Consider the following 12,608-nt stretch of genomic DNA (forward strand, 5'->3'; position numbering starts at 1 on the left):
GACTTCATAATTTTACAGTCACACAGAATGTTTCAAATTTTATTTACTCGTTCAGTGCAACTGAAAACCTTGTCTGTTTTTCTATTGTAGTCTTCCAATTGGCGGCCGCTTATCAATATTCAACAATTTGAGGGGACAGCACTGCCAGACCTGCCACATGGTATCATATTTGGTACTAGATTTGGCAATAGCAGGACCTGGAACATTTTTGTTTTGGAACATCTGAGTTACAGAAATATGTCACCAATTAGCACATCTTTGAAGTGGCAGCAAGATTCTCTTCCACGGACTTTTGTAACCAGCCTGTGCTCAGAAAAATAAAAATAAAATAAGAGAGAGAGAGAGAAGAGAAAATAATAAAAATAAAAACCTAAACCAGATCAAGAGGCTATCAGTGAAATAAAAAACAGTCAAGATTACAGTTCTTTCTTTGTTAACTTTTATTGCTCTAATTTGCCTTCTAGCTATAGAACTCATTTATGATTCCACTTTGCTTCTGACCAAAGAGTTCATTTAAAAGCAGAAGACAATAAGGAAACCATTTACTATGGGTGCCTAAGTCTTCCTTCTGGAGACGTGGTCGAAGAGAACCACGTGTGTGTAGAGTTCCGTCTGGATAGGGATTCTCGCCGAATTGTCTCCTGGCTGCGCCTGAAACGCAAATGCTGTTGTTAGTCAGGTCCATGGACATCACTGGCAGGAAATGGTTGGCTTTATGCTTCAGCATTAAAGAAAACATGATTCGAAAGGCTGTTTCCATGGAGACCATTACACAATCCCTCCCCTCCACTTCTTTTCTCAGGAGTGGTGATGGAGAGTAGCTTCTGCCTGGGTTGTGACATATTGAAGTACCAGCCATCAAAGTGTGTGCCAGGTTCTAGTAGATCTAGTAAAGCCAGGACTCGCTAACTCCGACTCCACAGAGATCTTCATTAAGGGCTCTATAGGTAGATGTTGATTCAGAGGTGTAAATGAGAAACTACCCTAGTTCGTTCTCCAGTGAGCCATATAAAGATGTCTAAATTCGGGAGTTTGTTTACATCAGTGGGGTATCTGTCCATGGTGGTTTTCACAAAAGGATTTTTTTCTCCTCAGCTTTAAAATGAATTGAACTGGATGATTGTTTCCTCTTTATTTTGAAATCTGTGAGAGACATGTGGTTCCTTTACCTTTACTCAAAAATGTCAATCAGACAGACCGACTCAAAGGGAACCATGGGATAGTGCCTTGCTTATCCCATTATTGATAAAGAGAACACGAAGTCTTTGGATGAAGCCAAGTCTTAAAGGGAAGGAGTTTTATTTCTAAATGATTTGAATAATATTCACCATTGGGTCTTTTGTATATTTACTACACAAAACTTCAAGGTAACTAGGTTTTTTATTCTGTTGTGGACAGAACTGATGAAGAACATAGACTTGGGATTACAGAGAAGTTTTATATTCCTTTTCCCTCGCGACATTGAATTTCTTACATCATTTGTAAGAGGATATTTTGAGCCTATGCTGTATTAGTAAAGGTTGGGACAATTGTAAAATCTTTGTAATGAACAAACAAAAGATAATGGGGGTGCTTCTGATGGTTCGTTCATACTCATGCTCATTTCTGCCATTCTCTCTCTGATTTTATGTGATTTTATAATTTGAATTGTAGACAATTTCTGTTAATGCAAAGTATATTCTTTTCTACAGTGGGATGCAGTTAGCATTACACAGAGGGAAATAATTGCATCTATTTAATCTCTATTCTCCTTATTTCCTGTATGCATGCATATTTCTGCTCTTTGAATTTTCATGTTGTATCATTCTGGTTTCCTCTATAATCGACAGATGAAGTAAAACCTTGGGAACATTTGCTTTGCATCTGTCTGGGAGTTATGGCTACACCCTTTCCAGAAGACCATATCGTAAACATTGCAGACTTTACAAATACCCAGTAGGTTCCTCTAATGACTGGCTATCCTGTGCTTCTGAGAATGCTGTATTCCAACTCTTCTTGGCTCCCAGAGGTGAGTCTCCAGGGGCAATTGAAAGGCTAATTTACCTGGTAATCTGTTTCTTTCTATACTGACCTACTTGTAACCACTTTTATGGATTGTTTTTTTCTTTGAAATTTTATAACTGGTAAGTTCTCCTCCACTGGTGACAAGAGTATTATTTTTATTTTATCTTTGTGATCTCTGTAAATGCTATGATGGAGCGAGGAGCTTATCCTCTTCTGTACTAAGTTAGAGACAATAGGGAATCCAGGTTTTTAAAACTGTGTTTTCAGTGTTGTCTGATTGCCCGTTTTAAGGTTACAAACCTTGTCTTTCTCCTTGGGAATGATGGCAGCTCTACATAGGGCCTGGTGCTTTTTGTGTGTATTTGCCTCTGATCTGTGTCAATGCTGAGATCTATTGACTGACTGCTGTATCTCTCCATGTTGATGGAGATGATGTAGGGAGAGCCCTTTATCTTTTTGTGTGCGTGCATACTCTCTTCCTATTTCTGGAGGATGTCAGTTTGCCCAAACTTGATGGGCCTGCTTTCTTGACTTACTCATTCTTTCTTTTGCTGATTATATCAAAGGGGTATTTAAAAATCTGTGTAATTTGGTTGCACAGAAAAGACACTCTGACAATACATTTTTTTTATTCTTCATGGAACTTGTTATTTCCTGAGTTATTTAGAAAAAAACAATAAAAATTAAAATAAAACGATCCCTCACTTGTAACTAGCTAAGGCTCTGTACGACTGCAAATTCTGTTTTAAAAATACAGTTCATTAATTACAATGCTTGCTTAAATAGTTAACTTAGTATTTCTCTGGCACTCTGATCTTTATCCAATATCTAAACGACTTCTGACAACACTGTTTACTATTATTATGCTATTATTGTTATTATTATTATCATTATTAATTGTATCATTACACAATTGGATCCTAAGTAGAGAGAAAAAAATAAACAAAACCTTCATGAACAAAACCTTCAGGAGATCTTGAAAATATATTTAAAACTTCCCTGGAGCACCCTGGGAAAAACCCACCCAAAGATTTAGTCTTTTATTTTGAAAAATGCTGTTAAGAACAAACTCCTACCGGAGGGCTCGTCCAACTAGAAGAGGTGCTCTTCCCTAGCCCTGCCCTGTCTTGGCAAATTTGTACAGTATGATGCTGCTGGGGTAAATCTTTGAGAACATCCAAGTGTTTGCGGGGAATCTCCACAGCTTTCTCACGGCTCTCATTACTTTATCTGTTTTGATCCGCAGGGAAAACACTGATTGCAGCTCTGGTGATAACCATGCTCCCACCCCCGGGGTTTGCCTGTATTTAATACAGCTCTCCTGGCACCTGCCCAATAATGTTGGGCAATAACAGCATCACGTTATCAGTCATAATTTGATCTATTGTTTAAAACACCCAGCGGTTGAAGCCTTGGTGCAGGCATCGTATTTCCTTACTTAATACTCTTGGCGTTAACAATTACATGTCAAGATATCAAAACTTCTTGCATAATAAAATTATTTTCATTCAGGTTTTGAATCAGATATACCCCTTGTAGAATTTTTTTTGAAATAAAATTTCTCATCCCAGGCTACTTACCTTGTAAAAGTGCTAGTCCTAAATTAATCACAATCATTTCTCATCCCATCATCTGCAGTATTGTCTTTGATGCTTCCCTGAGATCTTTTCAGCAAGGAAGATGATTCTCAGAAACTCATGGAAAGGCATTATCCCTAGTGCCTTCTGCATGGGCACTGAAAAGCTGAGCTGATGTGGGCTAGATAGTGGAGACAGCTCAAGGACAGACTAAGAACTCCAGAAGTCTTTCTGTCTAAGGGAAGGGTGGCAGGTGGTGGGCAATGCAGACCCAGCACAGGGGAATGAACAAACTAGTGTGGGAAATCTTGCACAGTTTACCTGCAATATTGTTGATGATAATGCAATCCTCTGCTTTCTGGATATGTAAGAACACAGGTTTTCCCTCCTAAAATGTCCGTAACACCTAGAAATCTAATAGATTGTAATCTTCTGTCCTTTCTTCCTTTCTTCCTCCCTCCCTCTGCCACTTCTTCTTACCCTCCTTCCCTCTGTCTTTCCTTTCTTGAGCATTGTTGCTGTTGTCTTCTTAGGGTCTTAGGATTGAATTTCCACCTTTGGTCATGCAAGACTCTCTCAGTGACCTATAACCCTAACGTCCTCCTTGCAACCTTCTAAAAATCCTTGTCTCTGTCAATATCTATATTTGAATCTATCTATATCCATGTCTGAGCCAAAGTCTGCTTCAGTTCCCCAGGCTATCCTTGAAACCTTGCTCTGTAGCCCAGGCAGGCCGTGACTTGAAACCCTTCTGCCTTGTCCTCCAGAGTATACGGTGTTCATGTCCAGTGCCATCAGGACCAGGTCTAGATTCGATTCTCTTAAGTAAAATGAGTCATTTACAAATGATGCCTGGCTCTCCTTTAATCATTTGGCTTCAGACATTCCCATTAAATTTCATTCCTTTCAAAGGCCATTTAGTAATTATTATAGCATGAGTGAGAAAAAGACACTATTTTTACAAAGGAGTTTGTAATTGAACCAATTACAAATCCAAGACTTTGGCTTGAAAGTCACATTTCAAAGCAATGCTCTTAAACCATATTTAGATATTTTATTTGTTTGTTTGCTTGTTTTCTAAGGAAACCGATCCTCAAAGCTCTTTCTGGCAGTTGATCTGGACTTTGGCTTCAATGACCCAAAAATATGTCTAAGTAACCTAGAGATATTTTGGAGATCTCAAATGGAGAGAGATTTACCTAAATGTAAAGCAACTATAGGTGGAATCTTCTGCAGAGAGATTTTGGTTTTGGTTTCCTTCCATCAAGACAAGAACCACAGGTTCAAGATCACAACTTGAGATTTCTTATGCAAATTTCCAAGAAAAAATTAATATCCTATTTGTTCAAAGTTACAAGACTTCGAAATATGGATTGTGATGGCTCATGCCTTTAATTCCAGCTCTTAGGAGGCAGGGATGGGCAGATCTCCAGGAATTTGAGGCCAGCCTGTTCTACATAGTAAGTTCCTGGACACTTGGGGCTATACAGAGAAACCCTGTCTCAAATACAACAAGAAGTAAAAAGCAATAGAGCTTGGAGTTTACAAGCAACTGTAATGTTTGTAGTGTTGAATAGCACTTCTGTGCCTGAGTGAGAAATAGTAGGGAATCAATGGAGTCAGCTTTATTTAATAATCAAGTAGTCTTTTGTGGAATTATTATGGTAAAAGGAGGGAAGGATCCTATTGAAGAAAATCACAAGAAACTATGTTAGAGGCAAAAAATAAAATGAATCTCTAGATTACACATATTTATTTTTCATCCTAGTCCACATGGCAATAACAATTATGTAAATTTTGTAAATCTGAAAATAATTCAAATAATTTATATGCCAGTGTGAAAGAATTGTGTTCGATTCAAATTTTTGCATTGGTTTTGATGCTGTACTTATTCATAATTGTACATTGGAATTTCTTATTACTGTTATTTCATTTCTTTTTTATTCCTTCCCCTTTTATTGAAAATAGATTTTTGTCTCACTTAATATATCTTGATTAGAGTTTCCCTGCCCTCTACTCCTCTCAGTCCCTCTCTATTTCCCCTCTTACCCAGATTTATTATCTTTCTACTTGTCATTAAAATAAACAGCCTTCAAAGGGATAACTAAAATAAAATATAGTAACACTGAAATTGGATAAGCACAAGAGAAGACACAAGAAACATAGATAGACCCACTCATTCATATACTCATGGATCCCATAGAAACAATAAACTGATAATATATGTATATATATACATATATGTGTGTGTGTGTGTGTGTGTGTGTGTGCCAAGGACCTGTTGTAGTCCCATGCAAGCCCTCTGCATGCTGCCTCAGGCTCAGTGAGTTCATATGTGTTTTAATCCTGCTGATATAGGGCCAGGTATTCTTGGTGTCCGTCCAACCTTTCTGGCTCATGCACCATTTTTTGCCTCCTCTTCTACAGGGTTCCCTGAGTACTGAAGGAAGGGATTTGATGGAGACATCCTGTTTAGAGATGAGTGTTCCAAGGTCTCTCACTTGAGTGATTTCTTTTTCTTAATGCTCTTTTGGACCAGTAGAAACATCTTACTGGTTCCTTTACTAGCCCATCAGTTAAAAATCTATACCACATATTCATTTTCTATTTTCACAGGGATCATGATGCTATATCCCTTGAGACACTGTTCTCTAATAACAGATCTCAAGAGTGCTGAAAGCAATCATGCATACATAGCAGTCACAGCGTGCAAGGCAGCTAGTGGAGAAAAGTCAGCACCTAACAAGCTCTATCTTCACAATCATAGCCCTGTAAGAATCTGCTAAAAGAAAAACTTGCAGTCATTGCTAGGTCCCAAGAATGACAGACTCCCAAGATGAGTATAGATATGATAAAACAAAATTCAACATACTGGGATAAGAACAAGGGCAATAAATGCTGAACATTCATCATTGACAGGACCAAGAGATGCTATTTTGCCCCACTACTACAAGAATTACAGATTTAAATGTAAATAGTGACTCACAAAACTGAAAGGAAGCACAAGTAAATGATTCCCCCTCTTAGAATGAAAAGTTTTAATATGAACAGTGGGAAAAGAAACCTCAAGAGAGACATCAGTATTGTTGACTAATATGTTAAGCTTTACATACCACAAAAGGTAAAAGACAGATATCTAATCTGTAGTGTGTTACTATACATAAGATAATGAAAGAAGCAGAAATATAATAAACTAACTCCTGTGTGAAACAAATGCTCAATTCCAATAATAGTAAAAGCACACATAAAAGTGACTCCACCACCACCAACAACAACAAAAACAAAAACTCTGAAGACAGAGTTTAAAAAGTGTGCAAAGCAAACACAGTTTGGTAAACAGGAAGTGTCAAAATTGACCAATTTTAATTGTAAGGTGACATGGTCTAATCACGACATAAGTGACTAGTACCTGGGTAACCTTTTACCAACTATCTATACTTTGACTAAAAAATTTTCACTTTTAAGGGGGAAAAAAATCCCATCTTTTCTCTTAGAAATAGAAGTAATCCTTTACATTTTTTTGTCTTTCTTGCCTTTTGCTTATATGTAATGTTTTCTGATTTCATGCTTTTATGGCCTATGTGTGTCTATTACCTGTGTTTTTCTTATGCCTAAAAATTCTGACTTTTGTTTGTTTGCACATTTGTTTTCTAAATAGAAAGACAAGAAGTATATTCACAGCATACAGAGGGGAATATTACAATATCTCTTTTTTCTGTTTAAATAAAAATGAAGGCTTTATCTTTAACATAGTAAAACTACATATAACAAAACAGGCATCAAACAAGAATTACAGTTACAATAATTATATCTTCTTTATCTTTTATCATAACTAAGGAAAACTGTAATTATAACTACATATTCTTCAACTCCATCAAAGAATCCAAAAGGATATAATATTACCTAAGTAAACAGGAAGTACATTGTAAACAACTTCCAAAACTCTAGAATTGACAGGGACATTTTGCTGCCTGGACAGTCATCCAAAGTTCTTTGTACCATTGGGGCATCCATCTTCGGTCTACAGGCCTATAGTATTCAGCAGACTTTTCTTTAAAGCAAGAAATGTCAAAGACATTTCCACCTATATTGGCAGTTTGTCAGTCACTTTCTGCTGTGTCCTGAATGTGTCTAGCAGACTCTTTTATGAAGCAGAAACCTTGAAGTTCTGTCTCACCTTTAGGCAAGTTCAGCAGTCATCTCTATGTGGATCCTGCATGTCCCGTTCACACAGCATACCATCAAGCAGTACAGGCAAGAGCAGTTTCTTGCCCAAATGGCTAGCCAACTCCATAAGGAGGCTCTTTACTGCCTGCCATTCTCTTGAAGTAGATTAGTGCTGTCAGGAGCAGATGTGTCTCATTGTTACAAAAAGTCCTAACTTCTTAAAACATATCAAATGCCATAATCTGAAGGTCTCTGAAAGATTTGAAGACTACCTAACTATATGAAATACATCTATGTTTATCTAGAAAATCTAACAAACATGACTACAAGCTTGACTATTATAAATGATTATCTATTAACCTATATTTCCCAATTACACATTACATTGTGCCAATGCAAATCTCTACAGCATAGCCCCCTTTAAATGTAAACAAACATATTTTGGAATTTGAGTATAGTTCTCTAGACTACTTCCTGCTTATTGGAGGAACTGTTAATCAGGTCTTTCATGGTGTATCCTGTGTGCTAGGATCATCTCAAAGTAATTTTTGGGGGTGTTCACGGCAACACTTCAGGGGGTCTTGGTGCATTAAACCACATTAGCCTGGAATGAATCCACAGGTTCTCATCCTTTGTGGAAACAAAAGAGCCCCTTTTTCAAAACGACATATCTTTAGATCTATATTTTGAAATCAAGCTACCTTTAAAATATATATGTTGGTTTAGCTTAGCAGCCCATACAATGAAATGTCTCTCTGGACTTAGCTCCGTCACAGTCAGAAAACTCAAAGAAGCACAATAATATACATAATTCAGAATCTCTGTGTATATTACATCTCTACATGGATGATTCATTTTAAATCTGTTACTTTTTAATATTTATTTTATTATCTTTATGCCTTTAATCTATGACTGTCTGTACTCTGTCTCTTTAAAGACTTTGTTTCATTTTTTTAAATGATTTACTTCTTTTCAAACTCTCTATACTCTTTTTCTTCTCTCTCCCAAGCCTATGTACTTTTTTCCAACACTGTGACCCATTTAGAGGTCTTTTTTCATCTGAATTTACCTTATTGTGTATCTGTAATTATTTTCTTACCAGAAATGCTTCATAAAATGCTAAGCTCTTTTTATAAATTTAAGCAGTGTCATTACTAGGGGAAATATGGAAAAAGTGTCTGCTTGCCCATGCCCAGTCCAGCATAGAGCAGCTGCTTGCTGCCTCCAAGAGCCATGCACAATGCCCCATCTCTAGCCACACAGTCGGTCTATGTTGCCACCAAGCAAGCTATAAGCATTCAAATGCTTGGTCTCCTGAAAGAGCCAGAGATAACACTGGCAGCATGGTTCAGGAAGCTGTTTCAAAATGGCATGGCTTTTTTCTGCTATTGCTGAATCAGGAAAACCTCTCTTAAAGGAGCTGTAGAAATCTGTCAGCAAGCAAAGCCCATTATGAAAAAAAAATGTTGCTAAACTTTGTCTTTTAGTGTGTATAATTCCTTTGTAAGCCCTCTCAGGTTTTAAGGGGATTTTAGCTGGCCATGTGGTGTCAATCTGTTGTAATAGGGCTGCTTATTCGTCCCGGCCTCTCATTCCCCAAATAATCAGCCAGAAACTCTATTAATTAAATCACTGCTTTGTCCATTATCTCTAGCTTCTTATTGGCTAACTCTTACATATTAATTTAATCCATTTCTATTAATCTGTGTATCGCCACATGGCTGTTGTTTACCGGCTAAAGTTCTGGTGTCTCTCTCTGATGGGGCTACATAACTTCTCTCTGGCTCTACCTCCTTTCTTTCAGCATTCAGTTTAGTTTTCCTTGCCTATCTAAGTTCTATCAACAGGCCATGGCAGTTTCTTTAGTCACCAATGGTATTCACAGCATGTAGAGGGGAATCTCACATCACCCTTTAATCACAGGGGCCACTGCAGAAGAGGGGTTAGGAAGATTTCAAGACAAGAATGAAGAAAAAAGAAAATAGAATTGAAATGCTATCTTTTCAGCATGGCATAAGCAAGGATTATGATTTCACATCAGCTGTGGTTGCCCATAATAGGCCTATACAATCCTGGGCCTGTCAGCATGTTATCATGGATCAGGAAGCCCTTCTCCTTCCTGCTAAACTTTTGGCTACTGATGGATTCTGGGATAAAGTTGCTCCTTCACTGAGGAGTCTACCAGGCTCCAATGGATAGTGCCTAACCCATAATCACATAGATAATCCAAGTCAAAATCTCTACAAAACTGAAACTAAATAGAACAACAAAAATATCAACAACAACAATAAAATAATCATGCTTGTGGAAAGAGAGCTTTAGGAAGGAGGAGGATTAACAGGCGTGGAAGGGAAATTAAAGAGTATCAGTTTCAGGCATCAGAATGCACACCCTTAATACCTTAGTGATAATGTTAAAATTGTTAATATTTAAATGCAAGTTATTTTCTTGAACTCAAAAGAAGTTATTTTAAAAAAGAAATCAGATCTTTTTAAGTACAGAAGAAATGCTTATTGTGTTCAACTCAGTTTTCTTCTTGGTACAAAACTAACTCTGGACTCTTCCTCCTGCTCCTAGAATGTGATAGTGTACTTTGTGAAAAGGGAGTAAGTAATGGAAGTAAAGCTGCTTTCCCAGATCTCTGCCCACTGCTTCCCTGGGTCCTACTGGTTCTACTATCCTTGGGCATCATGTGCGAAAAACGCCACTTTTGTAATGAGAAAGACATCTAGAAACTTTTCTGACTTCTTATTGGGCTATGCACACTGAATATCATTAATGACATTCCGCCTGGATAGTACAAAGTTATCATTCTTATTATTATTACCAAAAATTGAGAGCTATGCAATAATTTAACATAATAGATTTGAATTTTTCTTTTCCCTAGTTTGCCTTTCTTGTGTTATACTTCACATACGAGTTCATGTCTTGGACACCTAACAACTTGTGCTTATCTCTAGGGCTTGTTCCATAAATACTGCATATAGAATTAAAATCGGTTTTCCAGGTCAAGAGGAGGACATGGCACTTAAGTTTTAGGAGTTTTAATTCCTAAAAGCCAAGATCTATTATGTAATTTTTAATGGATTCCTTAAGGCCATTGATTTTAGTAGTAGTTAGTTGAGTAAATACTAATTTATATGTGGTGGACTTTCAGTTCAGATATACCAGGTGATTGCCCAAGGGAGAAAATGTTTAAAAGCTACTTAGTATGTGGCTGTTTTAGGGCTATAATCAACCAAATATTCAGTAATTTAGGCAGCAAACCCAGAAAGTTGGCAACACCTCAGGTTCACTTAATAACTGTGACTGGGCCATAGTTAAAAAGCAGTGTTTAACAGGCGGCCTCTTGAGGAAAAGCCAAAGGCCCAAGGACGGAGCTGCTGGTTTGATGAGCGTCCCTTGTTCTCCTGGCCCAGGCTGAGCCAGCGTTGCAGTGGAGTTTGAGAAGAAATTCTTTAAGACTGAAGAAATTGTGGTGCCATTTAATCTTCTCTTGTTCTGCATCTTGCTGTTGGTTCTTGTTTTTAGTGATCAGAAAGAAATGCACCTGGCTCTTGTAAAAAGACAGATTGTCCAACTGAGGATGTTCCCCAGGGGATTAAAGCTCCAAGAAACTCAACTAGAACCATCTGCCCAGAGGGTGTAGGAATGCCATGGGCTTCCATCTAGAAAGCGGCAGTTTCAAGCCAGTGAAGGGCTGTGATTTTAAGTCTCGGTGCCAAGGGAAATTAGTCAATGAATTCAGAGGCTGGAGGCAGAGTGATGAAGGCAATTAACACCTTTCTTACTAATGGCAAAAAGCACTTGGGTGGTAGTTTCTGGAGCTCAGGAGAGAGACATAAGCACTGATAAACTTGTCATCTAAATTAAATTTAAAAAGTCAGCAAAAAAAAACTAAGGACAGGTGCTTTTGTTTGACACATTTATTTAATGTAAAAACTTATTTATCTAGTGTTCTGTTGCTCACAGAAAAGAATTTTACTATATATATTAATATATGCTAAAATACATAATATTTTATGTATATTATATAAAAACATCTAGGCAACTATCTAAAAATAGTAAAATGGTTGCCAGGCTCGTTCACTCATGCACCTGCCCACAGTCACTGCCCTGGATACCTAGGGTCAGTATTTCGATGCTCAGCTAAGAATGCTCAGAATTAATGTACCCCCCAAGGGGAGAGCGGCAAGCCATGCCAACACTTGTGGTGGTTTTCAGTTACAGATTTTAGCTTTACATACTTCTAGTGCTTGAGAGCCTAAAGAATTTCCAAGTTAACCTCAAAAGTTTCTGAGGTTATTTTTGGCCCCATTCTTCATTTCTTTAGCAAATATTTAATATTCTGTGTATTCACTCTACAGATGTCATTGAGCACCTACCACATATGGCCATAACGGCTAGCACCGGCAATGCAAAGGTAAAAACAGCCCGAAAACGTTCCTACTTTGCTCTTTACTGTTTGTGATTCCTAAGTTTTGTTCCATGTGATCCGCTGGGCAGATGGACGTCACAAAGAGATTCCTGAGAATAAAGGAATAAAGGCTACCTTACAGCTAGCTCTTTCACCTCTCCCATAATGGCCCAAGCGAATAAGGAGAAATTGGCGATTTCCCAGCCAGAAACATCACGACGTTTATTCCTGGGAGGGTTTTCCAGGAGTCTTGGAACCTGGACCGCACTTTTTGTCTGTTCGTATAATTTTAAGAATTAAACTGTGAACTAAGACGCTTTAAATCAAGACTTTTGACTTAAAATCAGTTCCAGGGTAAGGAATGTGGTTCCTTTATGCGCAGACAGCGAAACAACAGCTAGGGAGAAGTTATTGTGGAAGGCGGTTCCTTGCTAGGGGTACAC

General features: G+C 37.8%; 1 protein-coding gene across 1 annotated transcript in view; it reads right to left on the reverse strand.

Annotated features, from left to right (window-relative positions):
- Positions 1-522: 522 nt before the first annotated feature.
- Cfap299 (cilia and flagella associated protein 299) overlaps positions 523-12,608 on the reverse strand; it is a 465,056-nt gene continuing 452,970 nt past the window's right edge. Inside the window, exon 6 of the mRNA XM_075943465.1 lies at positions 523-651. Coding sequence (XP_075799580.1) covers positions 556-651 — 96 coding nt within the window. The 3' untranslated portion in view covers positions 523-555. The remainder of the gene's footprint in view (positions 652-12,608) is intronic.

Source organism: Microtus pennsylvanicus, chromosome 12 (genome assembly GCF_037038515.1).
Source record: "Microtus pennsylvanicus isolate mMicPen1 chromosome 12, mMicPen1.hap1, whole genome shotgun sequence".
Lineage (NCBI taxonomy): Eukaryota > Metazoa > Chordata > Mammalia > Rodentia > Cricetidae > Microtus > Microtus pennsylvanicus.